The 21,233-nt window shown below is 61.8% G+C and overlaps 1 protein-coding gene across 2 annotated transcripts in view; it reads right to left on the bottom strand.

The window, feature by feature from the left end:
- Positions 1 to 3,040: 3,040 nt before the first annotated feature.
- EFNA2 (ephrin A2) overlaps positions 3,041 to 21,233 on the bottom strand; it is a 48,115-nt gene continuing 29,922 nt past the window's right edge. For both annotated transcript variants that reach the window (XM_075037446.1, XM_075037447.1), the window contains exons 2-4: positions 8,235 to 8,524; positions 5,125 to 5,190; positions 3,041 to 3,571 (exon numbers count right to left, since the gene is read on the bottom strand). In XM_075037446.1, coding sequence (XP_074893547.1) covers positions 3,450 to 3,571; positions 5,125 to 5,190; positions 8,235 to 8,524 — 478 coding nt within the window. In that variant the 3' untranslated portion in view covers positions 3,041 to 3,449. The remainder of the gene's footprint in view (positions 3,572 to 5,124; positions 5,191 to 8,234; positions 8,525 to 21,233) is intronic.

Below are 21,233 nucleotides of genomic sequence, written 5' to 3'. Positions count from 1 at the left end.
ATTTTTAACTCCGTATTTCCAACCCCCAGTGTTAAAAAAATCATGAGTCAGGCCTCAAAAAAACCTACTGACTGGGTCTAAAAAATGGCCTTTTTTTTGGTAAGTCCCTGCCGGGCTCTCTCCCTGGCACTTTTCACTGCCGGAGCCCATCGCTGGCAGAGCCGGTAGCAACTGCGGAGCTCGATGTAGCACCCACCTCCCCAGCGGTGGGTGGTATTTCTCCCTGCTCCTGGCACACAGATGGCCCTTATTAAAAAGCAAAATTAGTCTTTCACTCTCTCGTGGCAAACTTCAGAGCCTCGATCAGCTGTACGAGCCTGAATTAATTAACAGCGGATTGTTCCTATTCTGCTAATTATGCTGAAATACGCATTAAACGGCGGGAATGAGCATGGGCCGCACAAAAAAAGTTACTCTGTACTTACGGAACAAAAAGAGCAGGCGAGCGGGTGCCCTGCCCTCCCCGGCTGGGTCTGCTCTTCCAAGGGGTGGGAGTTGCGACAGGGTTATTAGCCAAGGATGCTCGCGATGCCACGTACGAGCAGCCTGTCCCGGCTTTGGTGGCCTCCCGGGATGTCACCCGTTGGTGGCCCGACGCTGCCCCAGCACGGGGGAAACTGAGGCAGAGGCGGGCGAGCAGCCGGGGCTGCCACGGCACCCGGGGAGACGCCGGAGCATCCCAGCCCTGAGCACCCACCCGCCGGGCTGCATCGCCTCCGATAATTAAGTACTATCAACAATTGCATATTAATTAATTTAATATCCATTATTATTCATTAACGCGGTAATTAAATCCTTCCCGTAATTAACACACCACCCAGAAGAGCGGTCTGGTGTCTCAGCCCCATTGCACCAGGGGAGAGGGCTGCAAGGGGAGCGGGGACGGAGCCGAGCGCGGCCGCCCCGGTGCCGGCGTTGGCCCCCCCGGCTCGCCCCCCAGTGCCGGCGGGGGTCCGGACCCCCCCAGGGACACGGCGCGGCTCAGCCCGCAGCGCCGCGGCATCGGGAGGGAAAGTCACTTCTCGAAAGCAAGGGCCTCACACGACATTTATTTTTATTTTATTATAAAAAAATACAGAATCCAAATGGGGCGGTGATCCGGTTACCATCAGCACGACGTCGAGGACGAAAGCGGCGTGTCTAAGGACGAAGCTAGGCGGAACGGAGACCAACACGCAGAACCAGCGCCCACGATGGGCTGCTCCCGAGGGACAGCCCGGCCACAGCGAAGCACCCCCAGCCCTCAGCACCCCCTCGCCTCGGCTGCCGGCCCCTGCCAGCCTCGCTGCCGCATTCGCTTTTCCACTCTCCCACAGTCGCTGTACACAATATAGATATTTATATATATAATCTATATATATATAAAACACAGACCGAAGGCCAGGTTTTGCCGTCGCCTCTCCCCCGCGAGCCGGCACCGTGGCAGGTGGGTGCTGCCGGCTCCTCCTCGGAGCCCGGTGGGTGCTCAGCGCCCGGCTGGGTGGGTGCCCTCCCTCATCCCCTCAATAAACACGATGCTTTCGCTCGCCTTCGAGAACCACGACCTGGTCTGGACACACGGGGACAGGGACGGGACGGCAGGGAATGCGATTTTTTTTTATTGGGTGGGTTTTTTTTTTTGTATTTTTTGGATGGTCAAGATGAGCTTATTGCGAGATTTCAGCTTCCTAGTCTAAAAAATAAAAATAAAATAAGATAAACCCTTCCATAAAATTCATTCTCAACAATACATAAAAAAAAACGCTCACAGTATAGCGCTGTATGTACAGGGACGGAGCCCCCGCCGGCCCCCCTGCTGCCGGAAGGGTCTGGGGTGCGCTCGGAAAAGGCGCCCGCAGGAGGGGCTTCGGCCGGGTCCGAGCCCATTGCCGTCGCCCCCCGGGACCACCGACCCCCCGGGGCGTGGGGGTGGCTCTGCGGGATGGCACGGGACCCCCCCCAGGTGGGACAGCCCCAGATTTAAGGCGAGGAGGGGTCAGGCCCCGGGGCTGCGGGGGGGACCCCTCCTTGGGGACCTGCCACCCCTGGGGTCAGGGCCAACCTCGGATCGGGGGTTTCGATGAGTTTTTCTTATTAATGCGAAGAAGGAAAAGGAAAAAATCCCCAAGCCCAGCCCCGGAACTCCGGGGATGCCGGCAGCAGCCGGGGGACAAAGGGGCAACCGTGGGGAGCGCCGCGATGGTCCCGCACGCGGCCGCTGGCCCCCCCCCGTGGGGGCTCTCGCACCCCCGAGGCATCGGGGGGGGCACGACGCGGTGCAGAGCAGAAGGCTGTGGAGGAGGAAAACCTGCTCCGTGGGCAACGCCGGGCCGGCACGCTCCTCCCGCCCCGGCGAGATCAGCCCTGCCGCGGACGGGGGCTCCAGCCCCGGCTCCGGCCAAACGCCCTCGGAGCGATCCCGGCTGCTGGGCGAGCCCGGCCCGCCGGCTCCCAGCTCCCGGTGGTGCTCCCAGTGCCAGCCAGCCATCCCCGGCGCTCTCCGTGCCGGCCGGCCATCTCCAGCGCTCCCGGTGCCGGCCATCCTCAGCGCTCCACGTGCCGGCCGGCCATCGCCGGCGCCCCTCGTGCCGACCATCCCTGGTGCTGCCCTCGGTTGCGTCCAGTTTGCTTTGCTGCTCGCGGAGCGGCCCCGGGGTCCCACGGGGACGGCGGTGACATCCGTGGCACGAGCGGTGGGGACGGGGTCACCCCACCAGGCGCTCAGCGGGGACTCGTGTCCATCCGGGCCCCCCCATCCCCACGCCCCCACGGCGGAGGGGCGGCAGGGGGAGCGCGCCGCAGCCGGCACCGCGACGTCCTGCTGCCGGAGCGATGGCCGGGCTGGGAAGGAGTCTGCGACAACGGAGCCATCGGCACCGTCGCTGGCATCCGTCTCTCCTTGGCTTCTCGGCGCTGCCCGCGGCTCTGCCCGTGGCCGGGCGAAGGTCGGGTGCCGCAGCCGCCCCGGCGAGGGGCTCGGCGGGAGGGGGCTGAGCCCGGCCCCGTGTGGGTCAGTCTGACACGGGGAAGCCCGGACTGAAACAACCCAACAAATAAAAATAAAAATCTTTTTTCTTTAAAAAAAAAAAAAAAAAGACAAAACAAAACGAGGACTCTATATTTGGTCTAGAAATGTAAAAAGCGACATCCGACAGGGAGGGCTGGCGCCGAGCAAGCCGTAGCGCAGAGACGGGAGCTTTCGGCAAGCGCAGCCAGGATCCATCCCGCGGGGCAGCCCTTCACCGTTCCCGGCACGATGTCCTGGCACGGTGCGAAGACGGGGACTTCACGCTGCAGCAGGATCCAGGCGAGCTTCTCGCCAGTAGCACCAACCCTCTGCACCGGTGATCTCCCCAGGCACGTCCCGCTGCCGCAGGAGCCACGACTCGAAGGCGATTCGGGGTGGCCAGGATCTGTCCCCGGGCTGCTCCTTCCCCGCGGAGCCGCTCCCCGGCACGTCGGTGTCGGTGCTACGAGGCCAGGAGCGTCCAGACGACCGGCACCACCACGAGCACGGCGTGCGGGACCCTGAGGCTGCAGCAGGAGTTGTTGCTGGTGAAAATGGGCTCCGGGGACTCGTAGAGGGAATCGTCTGCGGAACGGGAGGAAGAGAGGGAGGCGTGAGCTGACGGCGGAGCCGTACAGGACGGCCGCACTCCGGGGCGGATCCTGTCCTGGCAGAAGGGCGGTGATGCTCAGCACCCCGGGGCTGGGGTCCGGATGCTGCTGATGCAGCGGCATCCCCCGCAGCGAGGAGCTGGGTACCGATCCCCCCCTCAAATCCCAGCTTCCCCGAAGGCGCCGCTGCCGAGCCGCCCTGCACCGCTCCTGGGACCTGCAGCAGGGACGCCAAGGCGCAGCTCCGGCAGCCCTGTGCCACGGGGATGGGCAGCGCAGGGATGCGACGTGTGCCCTCCGGGGCTGGAGGGTGGGCGAGGGCACGGGGCGCTCCGGTTCCTGCCCTCTAAATGGGATTAAGCAGCGTTGCATCCCATCCCCTCCTAAGCCCCCCTGACAGCCCCTGGGTCAGAGGCGGGTGCCATTGTGCGAGGGGGATTAACCGTGGCAGCCGGGGCAGCTTGGACGTGGGGCTGGGGGCTGGGGACGAACCAGCCTGTGCGGGGCAGGGGCACCCGCTCACCAACAGCTCGGTGGTCCTGCAGCCGAGCCCCGACCGGCAGCAGCCCAGAGCGCACAGGGGAACACGTTAAACGATGGCTAATGCGCTCCCTGGGCTTGGCTCGCCCGTGTTTGTTACCGGATTAAGGATTTTTAAGGACCCAGAACCAGGAAAAGCAGAGGCTGGTCCTGTCCGGGGATCGAGCATCCCCCCTCTATCCCCCCCCGGTCCCCTTGTCCCTCCCTGTCCAGGAGGGTCCCTGTGTGCGTTCACTCGAGACCAGGGTCCCCCTGTGCCGGGCGCTTGCAATTGGGAAGGTTTCAAGGACTCGTCCTGGCGCCAGACCCAATCGAGGGGTGCCCAGCTCGGGACAGCCCTTGGGGAGCCCCTGCAGCCTCCTCTCCCCGAGCTGCACAAAGGCAGCCCTTCCTCTCCGCGAGGCATCAGCATAATAAAATCCTGATGTTATTAAAATACTAAAAAATAATATCATGAGAGATTTTTTTCCCCCTATTATGCCCTAGTCCTGAACAAAACAGAATGATTTTTTACAGATGGTTTCATTATATTGGGTTTTATTTTAAAGCCATGCAAATAAAAAAAAAGAAAGACATCCTTTTAAATGGTGACATTTCGCAGGCACTCTTCCCCAGGGAGAGCTGCTGCCATTTGCTAATTACACGTTAACAGGAGAAGAAAATTATTAATTTGTTTTTTTAAATGGCTGAGTTATTTGATTCTGAAAAGTAGCCACTGTGCAGAGATTTTTTTTTAATTTTTTTTTTCCCCTATCTGAAACTCAGCGGCAAATGTCCATCGTGCAGGCGACGCGCCCGCTGTGGTCCAGACACTGCCGGGACGGCTCTGGCAGGGCTGCGGGCACCGTCCCCGCCGGGGTGCTACCCAGGTGCGACCCGGGGCATCCTGTCCCCCTCCATGGTCTCCACTTGCCCGGGACCACCAGCCACCGCTGGACCACCAGAACCGCTCCCCCCCGGGACCCAGGGCCCCCCCCACTCACTTACTTGTTGGCCGAACATAAACCTTCAGCTTCAGGCAGGGTCTGTCCACCATGTTCGGGGGGGACGCGGCTGCAGAGAAGCAAAGGGGAGAGAAGGGGGTGGGTTAGGGGGGGCAGCGGCTCGGCCCCCACCATGGGGACGGAGCAGAGCCCGGCTCGGGGCAGGGACACGTCTCAGGGACCCCTCCAAGGGTCCGCGCACCCCCTGAGCTCGGCGGGGAGATGGGCGGCCGCATCCAGCCCCGCTGCACAGGGCCGGGGATGGGGGGGGTCGGAGTCGGGAGCGGTACAGCCCCCCATGGGGTTTTCCAGCTCAGGGTGTCACCGAACCTTAAAAGCCACCGCGGGGGCTGCCCTGCCCCGGCACAGCTCCAGCGGCAAACCCTGCCCGCCGAGCCCGGTGCCAGCGCTGTTACGGCACGGGGGGGGGGGGGATGACAACCTGCGGGGACGAGCCGGCTCCGCGTCCCCTCCCGGGGTCACCTCGCATAAATGCTGAAGCAGCTTGAAATGCGGATCATAAGGCTGCTCTGCTGCGGAGGCTCCCCGGGGCGTCACCTTGGGCAGAGGGAAAAGGGGGGGTCCCAGAACCCGCTCGCTCCGGGAAGAGCCCCCCCTCCCCAGTGCCAGAGGGGCCGCATCCTGCGGGGAGCCCGGAGGAGGGGAGCAGAGCTGCCCCAACAGCATCCCTGGCACAGAAGAGCCCTCACCCCCCGCCCCAGCCCCCCCAGGAGGGAGGGAGGGCTGGGGCTGCCCCCACCCCATCCCAGGTGAGCCCAGTAAAGGGTCCCTGTGGTCCCAGCACAGCTGGAGCGAGGACGGCTGGTGTGGCTTTTGTCCCACCGCCTGCGTCGCAGAGGGCTGCGAGAGCACAGGCAGGGCTGCGCGGCTCTCCCTGAACAGGCAAAATGAGGATAAAGGCACAGAATAAAAATAATACTCATTGGGAGACAGAAAGGGAGTAATTGCAATAATTATCTTGGTGAAAGTCCCCTCTCAATATGAGAAAATGTGATTTTTATATATATGTTTTTAAAGGAATTTAATTTTCTTTTCTCTTTTTTTTTGAATTAAAGAAGAGGAGAGAGCATTATTCGCAATAAAGTTTAATTTCAGCTGGAAGAAGGAATTGGGATGCTGCTCGCAGGAGAGGCGGCAGCAGGGGGCCAGCCCTGCCTGGGCACACGCAGTCCCCTCCGGCAGCACCAGGCCACCGCCGGCCCTCCCCTCCGGCGCCTAGGGGGGGACACGGCGGGGTCCCCGGTACGGATGGTGACACAGGGGCCGCCCCCCCGCTGCTCCACAGGACCCGTTTGATTTATTTTTATCAAATAAAACTGTGGGGCAGCTGCGGAGGGGCCGCCGGCTCGGTCGGGTCCCTGGCCCCCCCCACCCCCCAATCTCCTCCTGACCCCTCTCTGCACCCCGGAGCTGTGCACCCACCTCATGCAGCCCAGCACCCCCCCGTGATGGGGGCCGTGTACCCCCGGACCCCTCGACAGTCGCATCCAGCCCCCGCACCGGGGTCAGCATCTCGCCCGTGCTCCCACGGGAACGGGCGCAGCCCCGGCACCCCTGGGCACAGCCATTTTGGGGAGATGCTGGGGATGCTGCAAAGCCTCCATGGGGGTTTTTTTTGTTTTTTACCCTTCCCTTTTCTTTTCCTCCCCGGCACTACACCCTACGCGGGAAGGGGAAGGTCATGCGAGATGCTCCTGGCGCCCGCCATGCAGTGCCGTGCCGTGCTGTGCCGTGCCGAGCCAAGCCGAGCCACCGGCATCCCGCAGCAGCTCTGTCCACCGGCTCCATCCCCAGGGCCAGCCCATGCCCTTGACCCGGCACCGGGAGCACGAGCGTGTCCCCGTGCCTGCGAGGTTAATGGCATTCCAATTTGCGAGCTCGAGGAGGAGGTAATTTCTTTTCTTTCATGTCTGCTAAATACGGTTCCTCAAAGAGGCATAATTTCTAATGTTCCGCATGACATGAATTCTAACCGGTTTAGCAATGATCAGCTTCACCATTTACTTCTGTGTAATCTCTCCCTAACGACATTAAAAATAAAAAAAAAATAAAATAAAACGGGGGGGGGAGGAAGAGAGAGTTGTAGATGCAGTTATTTTGCAAGTGACATTTTACAGGGGGAGAGGGAGAGGGGGGAAAAAATGGTAATTTAATATAGATAAAAGGAACAAATTAAGTGGGCTGAAAACAGATGCTTTAGGAAAAAGGGGGAGAAATAATAAGGAAGATAAGCATGCCGGCTGGGTCCTGTGCAAGAAGAGAGGCGTCCCTGTCTCCCTGTGACACCGTGGAGTGCTTGGGGGTCATGGTTTCTCATTTATTTTATTTTTTTTCCCTCTTTATTGATTGCCAGACTCCCAGTGCCTGATCTGAGCCCCATTAGCTTATTTTTCCATGGCTCCAGCAGGCTCCTGAGGAAGCCACTCCGGCTCCTCTCCCCCTCCTCTGCCCTGGCCCCTGTGTCCGGCCGCTCCGGAGGCAGAAATTCAACGAGGGGCCTGATCCGCCCCGTCCCAGGGACCCTGATCCTGCCACCGGTGCCTGGGCACCTACAAAAAAGTTTCCCCCAGAGCAGGTCGGCCAGCTTCGGCTTCATCTGTTGGGTGAGAAAGGGGAGCGCAGCCCCGGGAGAGCGCGGGAACACAGGGGAGCGTGCGGTAGAGCGCGGGAGCGCGCGGGGCCGCCGCCTGGGGCTGGCAGGGCTGTGCCACCGCACCGGTGCAGCACCTTTACCGGTGCCCGGTGGTGGTCCCACAGGGATGAGATCAGTGTCCCCATCATCCCGCGGTCCCTGGAAAGTCCCAGTCGCTCTCGTGGCCACCCCACGCCCGTGGCTGTGACTCAGCCCCGGCAAAGGCTTTGGGCACCAAATGTGTGCCAGCTGGGATCTCCACCCTGAGCCGGACGTGCCGGCGCTGCCGGCACAAGGGCACGGCTGGGTTTGGGGGCTTTGCAGCGTTTTGGGTGGCCAATGCAAACCGAGCCGTGGCTCAGCATCCGGGTCCGGTCCGCACCGCGGGGCGATGCCGAGGACGTCCCCGGGATGTGCTCGCCGGACCCCCGCGTACCCCCTCCCCGCCGGCCCCTACTCACAGATATAGTAGTACTCGTGGCCGGGTCTGAACTCGAAGCCCAGCGAGAAGGGGGTGAAGAGCTGGAACTTCTCCGAAAACTTGAGGGGCCCGTTGGGGGAGTCGGGCCGGTTGCACTCCCAGCGCTTGAAGCCCCTTTGCCGGTGGTCGCAGGACGCGTGCCCCTCGTAGTTGACCATGTAGAGGATGTAGCGCTCCATCCGCTCGGGCAGCGGCTCCTCGTAGTGCGGGCAGTAGATGTCCAGGTAGTCGTTGATGCTCACCTCCACCGTGTAATCCCCGCGGTGAAACCTGCGGGAGAAGCCGGCGTCAGTGGGACCACCGTTCACCGCATCCCGCCGTGGGGATGCCGGCGGCCCCGGGGCACGCTGAAACCTTGGTTTGACCGTGACCCCGGGCCGGATCCAGCCCAGCCCAGCCCTGCACCGTTCTCCTCTCCCCATCACCCCCCCCAGGCACCCCAGCCCCCTGCCCACCCCAACACCCCCGTTAACCTACAAGATTAACCCAGAGCCTCTTTGTTTTACGCCCGATAAACCGGCACCACTTGGTAGTAAGTCACAAAAAAATCATTATTCACGGCGATACCGTCAAAGCGTTGGCATCGCTGCAGCTGTGCGCTGCAATCCCAGTGTAATTTGCGTTTCTGGCACTGATTATCTGAGAGATTAAGGGATTAGCGGCGCTGGAGAACTCCGTGGCACATGCTGGCAGCTCCCGCCTGGCAGCCGCCCCCCCCCGGCTCCTCGGGGCGACCCCTGCAACCCCCCATCCCCAAACTGCACCCCGGGGGGGACGTTGCAGACCCCCAGCACTACTGGCACGGCAGCCGATGAAGTTCGCCGGCCAAACTCACCGGCTCCCGCAGGAGCCAACCTGGCAGCTTGGCTTTTATTCCCCCCCATGTCGAGCACGTTTTCTTTGCTAATTAATTTGAGGCTCCTGCGGCACGGCCCTCCTGCCAGCAGAAAGCCCCCTGCCTTGGCCTGACCAGGGATGGGGGGACGTCCCACGGCTCCAGGGCCAGCGCTCCCGGACCCCGAGCCCCCCACAGCTCGGCCCCGGGGTGGTCAGTGGCCGGAGGGGTCAGCGCAGGCCTGGGTGGGATGGGGATGGTGGCCACGGCCCCCCCGGCCACCCCAAAGCAGCATCTTTGGGCTCCCCGACATCCCTGCGCCCGCCTGAGTCTCCAGCGGCCGCGAGCAGGGCTGAGATTGGCTCCAACTCATCACACGGGACACCCCACACTTCCATCCCTGCATCCCCGGGGCGGCCGAGCGCTGACGGGGCAGGTGGGGATGGCAGCGAAGTGCTGGCGGTGGGAGAGGGTGACCCTAAAGGCACCCAGCACCCCAAAAAGGGAAGGGGGGACCGAAGACAGGAGGCAGAGGGGTGGGGTGGGGTGGGGTGGTCTTCCAGCCTCGCCAGAGCCACCGAGCAGCGGCGTCCAGCCCCCATCCAGCTCATTACCTGCTTCATAAGCACTCTGATCACACAGGGAAATACGCTAATTAAGGAGAAGGGTTTTTCTCTCTCCTTCTCTCTCCTTTCCCGAGTCAGTTGTGCCAACCCTGCCCCTGGCAAGGTAACATTTTAAAATGTAAAATTAATACAAAGGGCCGGGATTTACTGGGAAACAATTTTCAAACGCATACAAAACAATAAAAAAAAAAAAGAAAAAACCCCCTCTTCTCTCTGCCTTTTATTTTAAAAAATTATTTATTTTAGTGATCGTTATTAAAGCCCAAGCAAAGGCGACTGTAACAGGAGGGCCCATGCTTATCAGGTGTATAATAATAATAATAATTATGTTTTGGGGAAAAAAAAAAAAATCAACTAACTGCAAGGGCCTTCGCCGGACTGACAAATTGCTGAATTAAAGCTGATTAGCTCTGATAAATGGCACAGATAGAGACGGGGGCTGGCGGGGGCTGCACGGAGGGGTCACCCTCTGCTGGGGCGGGGGAAGGCGGTGGGTGCTGGGGAGCCGTGGGGACCCTCAGCACGGTGCACCCCAGCCTGTGGTGGGTCCTGGGCTCCCCCCGGCCCCACTGAGCACAGGAGAGACCCCCGTGCCCACCCGGCACCCCCGCCTGCTGCCCCTCGGTGTCCCTGTCCCCATCCCTGTCCCCATCCCCGCAGACCCCTCACCGGGGCCAGGAACAGCGGACGGTGCCCAGGTGGCTCCGAATTGAGGAGCCGGGGCCGGCACGAGGCGATGGTTGGTCCCGGGGGACGCTGCGCCGGAGTCCAGGACAGGGCTGGAGCGGGCGTCCCTGCCATCGCACCGCGGCCGCAGCCCCCCCCGGCACAGACCGACCCCAGTGGGACAGGGACGGGACGGGCAGGGGACGTCCCCGTCTGCCATCGCGAGACACCCACGGGCTGCTCGGACCCTCGCGCGTCCCCTCAAGTGCCAGGGGGGCACCGGGGCTGTCCGGACCCCGCGTTTGGCAAGCAGGAGGGGGCCGGGGCGCTGCCACCCCTGGGACGGTGCGTCCTCAGGCAGCGGGTGACTTTGTCTCGGCTCCGTCCTGGCTTTTCCTTGCTGGAAAATCTTTATTTATGTCTCCATGTCCCCCTGCTGATTCACCCCCTCCTATAAATATTACATCTCTGCCTGATCAAATATTCCCTCCCAGCAGCTCTGCTGAATGCTGCGGCACGCGCGACCTGGGGGTCCCAAAGCGGCCGCTCGGTGGGAACGTGACCGTGCCGTGGCACCGGGCACTGCTGCCCCAGCACACCGGGCAAAGCCCAGCACAGGCGGCTCAGGGAGGAGGCAGCTGGGCAGCCGGCACAGGGTAGGGGCTTTTCGGAGGTGCCCCAGCGATGCCCTCAGGAGGGGGATGTGGGGATGGCGTGATATGGGAATGGGGGGTCTGTGCCGCTGTGCCGGGCACGGGGCACCCCAGGGCTGGGCAGAGCACCCGGTGCGGGGACAACGGCTCACGGAGCTGCTCTATCCTTGTTCCATCCCATCCCGAGCACCAGCCCTTCGGAGCCACTACCGACCTCTGCTCGGCGCAGGACCGGAGCTGCCACCACCTCGTCCTGGCTGGCTTCGGCTTTACATCCCTCCGGCACCATTGGGCCAATAACCGCACCGACAGCCCGGATCTGGGGGTTACCGGGACGTGCCCGCATAACTGGGTGCTCCAGCGCTCACACCGAGCGCCGGCTCCGGCAGAGCAGCCGGCCCTGCGGTGCCGCCGGGACCCCAACGCCGGAGCAGCAGGGAGGGAGGACGGATCCAACGCACGGCACCCCGAAAGCCGCCCCCCGAGCAGCGACACCCGTGCAGAGACCCGAGCACCCACCGTAGGCACCGGGCCGGCATCGGCGCGGAGCAACCGAGCGCGCGGGGAGAGGCGCCGGCACTCAGACACGCTCAGATAACCGAATTTGCTCACAGAGGCGCGTGGCGGAGGCTCACGCCGAGCCAGCCCCGCGCGCACGCACGGAGCCGTCTGTTAATTTGTTATCGTTTAAGTCATTCAGTTCGCAAAATGTCAACAGCATTTTAAAAACCCGCCACCTGGAAAGCGCGCTGTCGCCCCGTGTAATACCCGCAGCAGGGCTGCCAGGCCGCGCTAATTAAAATGAGTGGGATTTGAACTGTCTAAACGAGGCACATCGCTAATTCGTCTGCTTCAAAATAGAAAAAAATAAAATACGCCTTTCAGCAGGGCAGGGAAGGGCGAGCGGCTGGGGCCGAGACGGATGCCAGCAGCCCCTCTCCTGCTCCCCGCGCTGGGCACGCTCCACGTCAGCGGGAGCTGCAGCGTTGCAAACCGCAGCCGGGGCCCCTCCGGGAGCTGCGGCGGGCGCCCGGGCAGAGCCCTGTGCCTGGCACGGCCCGCTGCGGTCTGGCACACGCTGCAGTCCCTGCATCCGCGTCTCGGACGCGCGCCGCGGTTTCTGGGTACCAGCCTGGGGCGAGCGGGACACGGAGCCCTGTCCCCACCTCCGCCGAGCCCTCGAGTCCCCGAGACACGGGGACGCTGGCTCAGGGCAAATCCACGGATCTTTGGTCCACTGGGAACTGCAGTAAGCGAGAGGAGAGACGCCCCCCGCTTTGGCACACCGACAAACACCAATTCATATTTTGAAGCCAAAGGAAAAACTCAGCTTTGAGCAAATCCAGGTTTCGGTTACTCCGCCTGGAAACGCGCAGCCCCGGCCCCTCTTGGCAGCAGGGACCCCACGTCCCCCCGGCCACGGAACCGGGGCAGGTCCCCCCGCCATGGTCCCGGGGCTGCGGGAGGCAGCCGGGTTATTCTCCATCCAGCAGCTACGGGGTAATTACCGTCTCCTCAGCAGCTCGTGCTTAACCGCTCGGGAAAACAGAAACCATGGGCGTGCTCCGGAGGACGTGCCGGCGGCAGGGCTGCACCGCGGGGCTCGCCGCAGCCGCTCAGGGGCCGACCGCAGCGCCCACCGCGCTGCGCCTCTGCAAGCTGCACGTGTCTGGCATGGAGCGGCCCCTCACCACGGGAAGGCTTTGCCAGCAGAGGTTTGGGGGGTCCCCCTGCCCCCCGGCCAGCCCTTGCCCAATGCTGGAGAGCTCAGGAGGGCCGGGGATAGTTTTGCCCGCGGTGGTGGGAACCACACACGGGGCTGGCAGCAGCTTTGGTGGCCTTGTCTTCACGCCCTGCGATGCACAGAAAAATAAGGAGGGTGTCAGGTGCACGGGGCTGGTGGGGTAACTGGGGGGGTCACACCAGCACCGGGCACGGGGCAGCCCCCATGGATAGACACCGGGTCGATGCCGTGGCCAGGGTGGTGCACACCATGGGATGGGGCTGGTGCCATGGGATGGGGCCGATGCCATCACCGGTGATGACGCCATGGGATGGGGCTGACGCCAACACCGGGGCCGATGCCATCGCTGGGGCCGATGCCACGGTCCACCACGGCCACCGGAGCCCCGTCGACGGGCACGGAGCTCGCCCACCGCCAAAGGGGTTAACGCCGGAGCTTTGTTTTTCCCTGACAGAGACGGATGGAGCAGCCTCCCCGCCTCACCCCGGCGGGATGTTACACTTGACAATTGACTACTCGCAGCTTTCAGCTCTGTCAGCTACCATTAAGGCTGGGATCCTGGCTAATTGGGTGTTTCATTAGGGGCATTCGTTACTGTTAGTGCTGCCTGACAGCCAGACCTGCTCTGCTGGCAGGGCAGGGGACAGGCAGGCTGCTCGATGGGCTCATGGCCCCTCCGCTGTCCCCCACGTGCGGGGGCTCTGCCGGCAGCACGGTGGAAACCCCCCGCGGACGATCCATGGCCTCGCCAGCACACCATCCTTGGGATAGCCACGGCTCCTGCCGGACGGCAGCACCGCAGAGCCGGGGGCGGCCGTGCCGCGCTCCCACCCTCTGGCACCCTGGGGGTGCCGGGACATGCCACCTGCCGAGCCCGGTGCTGCTGGCAGCCGCCCTGCTCTCCCCTGGCTCCATCTTGTTTTGCGTTTAATTGATAACTTTCCCGGTGCTGTCACGTGCCTGCCCCTTTGCATGACAAGAGCGGGAATCCATTGGAGTGAAATTGCCTGGAATAAACTATTGGAGCTGGTGAAGCGGCTCCGACGCCCTCCCCTCCTCCGGTGCTGCGGCGGCACCCAAGCCCTGCCCGTGCCCCTGTGCCACGCTGGGTAGGGTGGCATCTCCATGCCGGGAGCCCGTTGGCTCCCAAAGTTTTCACCTCTCGGATATTCACCACAGAGGGGGATAAACCCTTCCGAGAGCCTGTCCTGCAAACCCACGCGCCGGAGGCATCCTCAGCCCGAGACCCCCGGCCCCTGCGGGGCAGAACCAACCGGGAGAGCAAACCCTGCCTGCGCCCAAACCCCCGTGGCTCTCCCAGCCCAGGGTCTGGGTGTCGTGAGACCCCTGACCCTGGTCCCGGTCCCCCCTACCACAGCCAGTGCCTCAGTTTCCCCTCTGGGTAGCAGCAGCATCCGCCCAAAACTCCCAAACAAGGGCAGCAACCCAGTGCGGGAACAAAGCATATTTGTCTCTTGCTCTCGCTACACCCTGCAAGAGCAGCCAGTGTCCCAAGGGTTAAATAATTCAGATTTTTCTTTCCTGAACAGCTTGAAAAGAGATATGATTGCGCTTGCTGAAATACGTGGGGGGGGGAGATATTATGGATGGAAAGGAGCTATTTAAGCTGAAGAACAGTGTTGGCACATAAACAAATGGGTATAAACTGGCCATGAATAAATTGAGGCTGGAAATTAGGAGGTTTGCAACCATCGGAGGAGCGAGGGGCTGGAAGGGGCTGGCGGCGGCGGGGGCAGCGAGGCGAGGAGGGGGTTTGGGGCAGAGTGCTGCCTGTGCCGGGGTGCCGGGCGCTGGGGTCCCCCAGCTCCAAGGGCACCCGTCCTTGCGGGGCCAGGCGCTGAGATACTTAAAATCTCCCTTACGCTTTCATCTCCTGAAATCTCCTTCATTCAAATAGTCACAGCGTGATCAGCAGTAATAAGCCTATTACAGAGCAAAATAAAACACAGCAGCCCCCCCACCCCTGAAACCAGCCCCCAACCTCGCCCGCCGCCCTCTCGCTGTCTTTTAAACGCAACCTGATGAAAAATCAGCTGCGGAGCAGCCAACGCCAGCCCCCCGCCAGCCTCCGTCATGGTGTGTCCCCCCCCGGGAAATAAGCACAAAGCGGCTCCTTGGTGCTGGGGGGGTGGCAGGGAATGGCCCCCGCGGGAGGAGGCGCCCGCCCGACTCCTTTCAGCAGCGTTACGGCTCTTTTCTCCATTAATCCTGTTGCTCGGCTGGTTCCTGGCATGTCCGTAGCCGGCAATGGACTTCACGCCGGGAACGTTTAAGCTGGTTTTCCCATCTGTTTCTCCTTCTCCTTGGACAGCCGGCACCACCGCGCCACCGCAGAGCCGAGCGCCGTCCCGCGGGATGCTGAAGGCAGGGCTGGGCACGAGCGGCGGGAGCCGGACGGGGCCGTCGGCGGATTTTGGCCACGTGTTGGTCCCAGTGTCCTGGAGGCAGATCCCTTCTCCCTGCTCAAGAGTGGTCACGGTGCTCAGGGCGAAAGAGCCAAAAGTCACTCGCGGGGTCCAGGAGGGGACAGCACCGGAGCCGGATGCGCCCGTGACACCTGGGTCCACCCGGCGTCGGTCCAGAGGGGTCAGACGTCCCCCCCACCCCGTCCCACCACCCCACCAATGCCAAGGTTTACTCTAACCGTGTTGATAAAATGTTTTGCAAGGCCAGAGAGTGAGCGTGGCCACCCCGGCAGTGGCACCGGCACCCGCCGCCACCCAGACCTCCGCCGGGCTGTGCCGGAGGATCTCAGCATCCCAACCTGGCCAAGCCCCGGTGCTTGCAGGAATGAGACGATGCTCAGGGTTACGGCAGGAGCTGGCCCATCCTTGGTCTCATCTCTCCCAGCCCCGCAGAACGGAGGCGGTGATGAGCCCCAGTCCCGGCGGGGCCATGCAGCGCCATGCGCGCTCCGGCAGCGTCCCCAGTGCCACGGCGGCGGGGCAGAGCGGGGATGCGCGTCTCGGGCTGCAGCTCACGGTACGCCTGTAATGTGGTCCTGAGGGACCCACCGTACACACACCACCTAAATTATTTAATTTCTCCAAACTGCTGCACCTTTATAAATCATTAAAAGCTCCTTTTGATCTGTGTTAATGAGGTTTCCTGAGTGCAGTGGTTGGAAACACACTTTGGTGCCAGATAGCGAATCAGCTAATTAAAAAAATAAAGAAGGAGTGAGCGGGAGCACGACAGGGCGGGAGGAGGGACAGGCACCGGCGTGGGGTGGCGGGCGCAGGGCGATGGGCACGAGGGCTCCCCATCACCTGCCTGGGTGGTGGTGGGGCAGAGGGTGGTTTAGGGATGCTCATTATGTTTTTCCTCTTTTTCTTTCTCTTTTTTTCTTTTCCCCGGGGATGGGAGAGTTCTCACCGCCCGTCCCCACCTCGCCGCACGTCCTGACAGGTGAGCAGCCAGCCTGGCAGAGCAGGAAAAGCAGCGTCAAGTGAAATGCGTCACGAAAAAAGCCGAAAGGCAGGGACAGCAGCAGCAGAATTATATTTACTTTTTAATTTCCCAATTGTTTGAGCCCTGTGCGCACCCAGCTGCTGCTTTGCTAGGCCAGCCGGGCTGCGGGGGCCACCCCGTGGGCTGCAGCACCCATTGCCCTCTGCCCCCCCATGTAGAGACCCTTTTTTTCCCTGAGCAACAAACCACAACCTCCCCAGGAGGTTTCCAGCCCAGCTGGTCCCGGCTGCGACCGCATCACCTGGAAATGCCCGTGCTGGCCAAAACACGGGCAGGGTGGGGGTTGTGGGTCCTGATCGCCGCTGCAGGGTGTGCCGGAGCTTCCCAAACCCCCAGGGTCGGGGCAGGTGTGGCGAGAGGGACGTGGGGACCGTTTCGGTTGGGGACTGTGGGTGCCACCCCGGAGGCTGAAAGCCCGGGGTTGTCCTTTTGCTTCGGCCACCGGCGGCGAGCCACCAACCTGGCCGGTGCTTCGGGAAACATTCCCTTCTCTTTGGGGAGCAGCGGGACAGGGTGAGACCCCCGGGCCGGCCGGTGGGAGCCAGCACCGCGCAGGGCTGTGGCCGGTGGGAGCTGACGGGTCAGGCGGTGAGATACCGGCGGAGCGGGTGTCAGTGTCACTTCGCCAGCCCTGACAGCTTTAATATCAATATTTATCTCAACTACAAAACTCCGAGCCCAGCTACATATTCAGCAGCTCGATTACAGTTATCTGGAATGACGGTGACGGCTCCCCCGGACGAGAGGTTAGTTTGGGCTTAATGCCGTTTGACAGCCCCGGCGCAGCCGTGGCCGGCAGCTGCGCGACGGGGATGGGGACAGGGACAAGCAGCGCCGCCTGCCCCCATCGCCCAAACCGGAGAGACCAAACCGTGCCGAGAGCTGCCGGGCCGGCGGTGGGACGTGTGACCCCAAGGGCCCCCCCAGCAGACCTTCGAGCCTCCTTGGCACCCCTTCTCCCCGGCAGTAGCCGGCACAGGGCAGCGTGCACGGGCTGCCCGACCCTGCCCGCTCCGACATGCCCCTGCGAGCCTCTCCCGACGCACGCTCGCCTCGTTAGTCACCGGGGCTGGCCCGGCACGCCCCGGCTTGGCTTCGGCATCAGCCTCCCCGGGTCACCCCCAGCCGCATCCCGTGCAGCCCACCGGGACGGTGTGCTTTGGCATCGGTAAATCATTAATGGATTCATCATTAAAGTGTTTTTCCACCCAGCAACTGAAGGATGCACGCCCTGGTGGGGAAGGACCCTGACAACCAGGTCTCTGTTATTTTTTCATCCTTAAAAACCCGGCAACTATGGGCTGTGAGCCTCTGCACCGGGCGCTGGTTTGCAGCGCTGAGCAGCGGTTTCACCGAGCGGCAGTTTCATGGCACAGGCGGCTCCCCGGCGGCACAGGGCCAGCTCTGCTGCGAACCCCAAACTCGCTCCTTCTAAAAAAGTGCTTTTTTCCAACTTTCTGGGGGTGCCGCAGAGGCCACTGGCTTGCCCGCACCGGCACCATGCGGTTAAGGCGAGCCGGCACACGCGGCAGGAGAACAAGCCGGCACACGCAGCCTCCCAGGCGGACTGGGGAGGGCAGGGCATTGTGGGTAATGTATGCAAATTCCCATGCAGAACTGCCACTCGCCAGCCGGTGAGTGCTTTCCCCAGCCCCGGCACCCGTTAAGCCGGCACAGGCTGGCACCGGGGATGCTGCTGGTCAAGGACTGGTGCTGGCCGAGCCCGGGACTGGGGAGCAGCAGCCCCCCAGGCTGGTTCAGCCTGGCCCTCCTGAGGCTCACTCCTTCAGTTATGGATGATTCCCTTTCCCTCCTTTTAATGTAAATGACAGAAAATCCCATGGTGGCAATCAGACGCAGGAGAGCGGAGGTAACCTCGTCCCGGCTCGGCCGTGCTCCCAGAGGAGACAACGGCTCCTGTTACCTGGGGCAACGGCAGGGAAATTATGGCTGGCATCTAAATTGCCATCATTATGCTCCAGAGCCAACACTCTCCATTTACACTTTATTGTCATCTTTTGCTTTAGGGAGATGCTGAGATATTACAGGACTGGGTGACAGAGTGGGATGAGATGGGATGCACGACGAGATAGACACAGAGATAAATGGGTACACCCGGAGCTATTATTTCAGCCTGTTTGCAGATCTAGAAAAAGAGCAGCAATCCCCACTCCCCCAGGCTAAGGGTAGGCTTTATAACAGAGAAGAAAACAAAATTTGTTTAAATGCAAGCGCCAGCCTGCCGAACCAGCAGCACTTGGCGGCAAAGTGCCGGTGCCACGTCCCACAGCCGCTCCCTGGACACACGGCACGGCGGAGAGGTTTCTCACCAAACTGGTGCCAAAAACGCAGCTGGAGCAGCCCCAGTGTCCCTCCCGCTGCGGCGAGCGGTCCTACAGCAGAGCCTACCCGGTGCCAGGCGCGTCCCATCACCGTTCGGTGAGGAAGCACTCAGCCAGTCTCCCCTCTCAAATATTCTCCAGGCGACACACTTATCTTACAAGATGTGCCCTCAACCACACAGATTAATTTGGAGGCAGAATCACGCCAGCCGGCTCTGGGTGTACCAGGCAAGTGATAAAGTGACTTGGATGGAATAACTCTTCTCATGGGCTTTCGTGTACAAATCGATCCTCGCCGGTGCTCACAGGCAGCCAGTAGCGGGCTGGGGCTGGTACCCCACTGTGGGGCCAGCACCCCATTGTGGGGCTGGTACCCCACCTGCAGAGCCACCCCCAGGGGTACTCATGGGCACCCCAAAGCAAAACTGCTCTTGATACTTGAAAGACCAAGTTTATTCTCCCCACACACGCACTTTTTGCAAAGCTGCACAAAGAAAATGTGCAAAGAAAACCCAAATTCGGGCATCATTCCTCCCCCTGCATTGCACGGGAATGATGGTGTAACAGGGCTGGGGGGGTAAAGTAAGGGAGAGCTGCTAGAAAAAGTGGAGGTGGAAGAAACTTGGTCTTTCAAGTGTTTTCAAGGGGAAAAAAAAAAGCAAAAAGCAAAGGAGTTAAAAAAAAATGAGAAGCTTTGCAGGAAAGAGGCTGTGTTTTGCCATGCACAGGATTGGGAACCTGCCACGGATTTTGCCTTCTGCCTTCTCCCTTCCCACCCGAACGCCTCGTTACAAGGGAAGCCAGAGCTTGTAGCACCACATGTGTTAGGGACCAAATCTGACCAGACAAGGCAGAGCTTTTAACACAAGTGCTGATTAGATGGGAGCTGGCTGCTCTGTGATGACCATGTACAGCACAAACGAGCCGGGTGGGTGGATCCTGCACCCTGCTCCCATGGTGCTGGCGCAGAGCAGACAGAGTTTGTTCCTTGGGCTCACGAGATTACTCACTCGTCCGGAAAAAGCCACAGGTGTCGATGGGAAACATGTATTTTTGCCACACCAATACTCCCTTTCCCGTGTGCCAGAGCCTATCCTGGGGGAACGGACCCGCTCCCTGGCCAGGCAAAGCCGGTCCTTGCAGTGGCAGCCCCTTTTTGGGGTGCTCTACCCTCGCCCCCCAACCAAACCTCCCTGGAACCGCAGCAACTGCTGCAGTTCACACCACTCACCCCTCATTAACATGGATGCTCGTTAGCCCAGCACTGAGACTAATCAATACTGCCATTAACGGACTATCCTGAATTAATGCATTTTAACCTGGCAGGCCTTAGGATATTGGTCATTTTTTCACTTAACCTAGCAGGAGTTTTTCTCTTTGCCAGTGCCCGGTGAGCGTGGCAGCGGCTCGGAGAGGGATGCGGCAACAGTTTATCCCAACCAGACCCGTCCCCCCGAGATGCTGCCGAAGGGGAGCAGGACCCCTGCCCATGAGCCCCAGAGGGGACGGAGGCAACCGCCCTGGGAGCCCTCCTCCCCCGGGGTCGCTGCCAGCTTTTGGCTTCGCCACCAGCTTTGGGTCAGCCCGTGGTCGCCAGATGCTCCTGAACCTTAGGGAGCATCGTCAACGCAAGGGAAGGGCAGCCTCTGCCCCACGCCGTGGGGCTGGGGACCCCCGAGAGGGCTCTGTGGCCTCTGCCCCAGCACGGGGACCCCCAGGTCCTTGACCCTCCGGTGCTGCCGCATCCCGCCTGAGCTGATCCATCACCGCTGCCACAGGTGATGGACCGCAGGTCCTTGGACCCCAGACCCCACCAGCCCGGCCCCTGTGCCCTCCCCGGACCCCAGGCAGCAGCAGCCGAGCTGTTTTCCCCCAGGCACCCCAGAGCCACCCTCCCCTGCTGCTCCCCGCCTGCCTCGCAGTGCCTCTGGCTAAACAGAGATCAGAAATGTTAGATCTTTCTTAACATCTCCTGCCAGCACTGTCAGTGGCCCTCTCCAGAGTACCAGGGCCCTCTGTTATGTAAACACAGCACATTCTCTGTCAAAGATTAAAAAAAAAAAAGGCTCATTTGCACATAAAAGCAGCCTCTGCACTAGTTACGGGCACTGTGGCATGTAAGAAGACTGTAGGTTAAATTCAATAATAAAGCGAGGCGGTGCAGAGGTCCCCGCTCCGGCTCCCCCTCCTGCAGCCCAGCCCCGTCTGCTCCCCGCCGGACTCTGCGGCCATCGAGCGGTGCTGGCCACGAGCCCGTGGGCCAGGGGCCGGCAAGGTGCAGAGATCCCGAGGGGCGAGACGTGGCTAAATGGCCCCGATGCCCCTCGCTGCACCATGCTGGGCCACCCTGGGACCCCCACCTGCCCCAACGCTCCTCAGTGCCCCCCTCATGCCAGCCGCTTGCCTGCGGCACCCCCAGACCCCACCGGATCCGCAGCCCAGCACCGTCCCCAGTCTTTTCTGCTCGGCATCCCGGCCAGACTGGGGCACGTTGCCCGGCATCCCTTCCCGCGTGTTTTTGGGACCACCACGCGTGCCTGCAGGGCTGCGGCCGCGAGCAAGGCTGACCGCTGCCCTTGCGTCCCGGCAAGGCTCGACCGGCGGCACCGCCGGGCATCGCC

This window comes from Buteo buteo, chromosome 10 (genome assembly GCF_964188355.1).
Source record: "Buteo buteo chromosome 10, bButBut1.hap1.1, whole genome shotgun sequence".
Classification (NCBI taxonomy): domain Eukaryota; kingdom Metazoa; phylum Chordata; class Aves; order Accipitriformes; family Accipitridae; genus Buteo; species Buteo buteo.
This window is presented reverse-complemented; position numbering and strand designations above follow the sequence as displayed.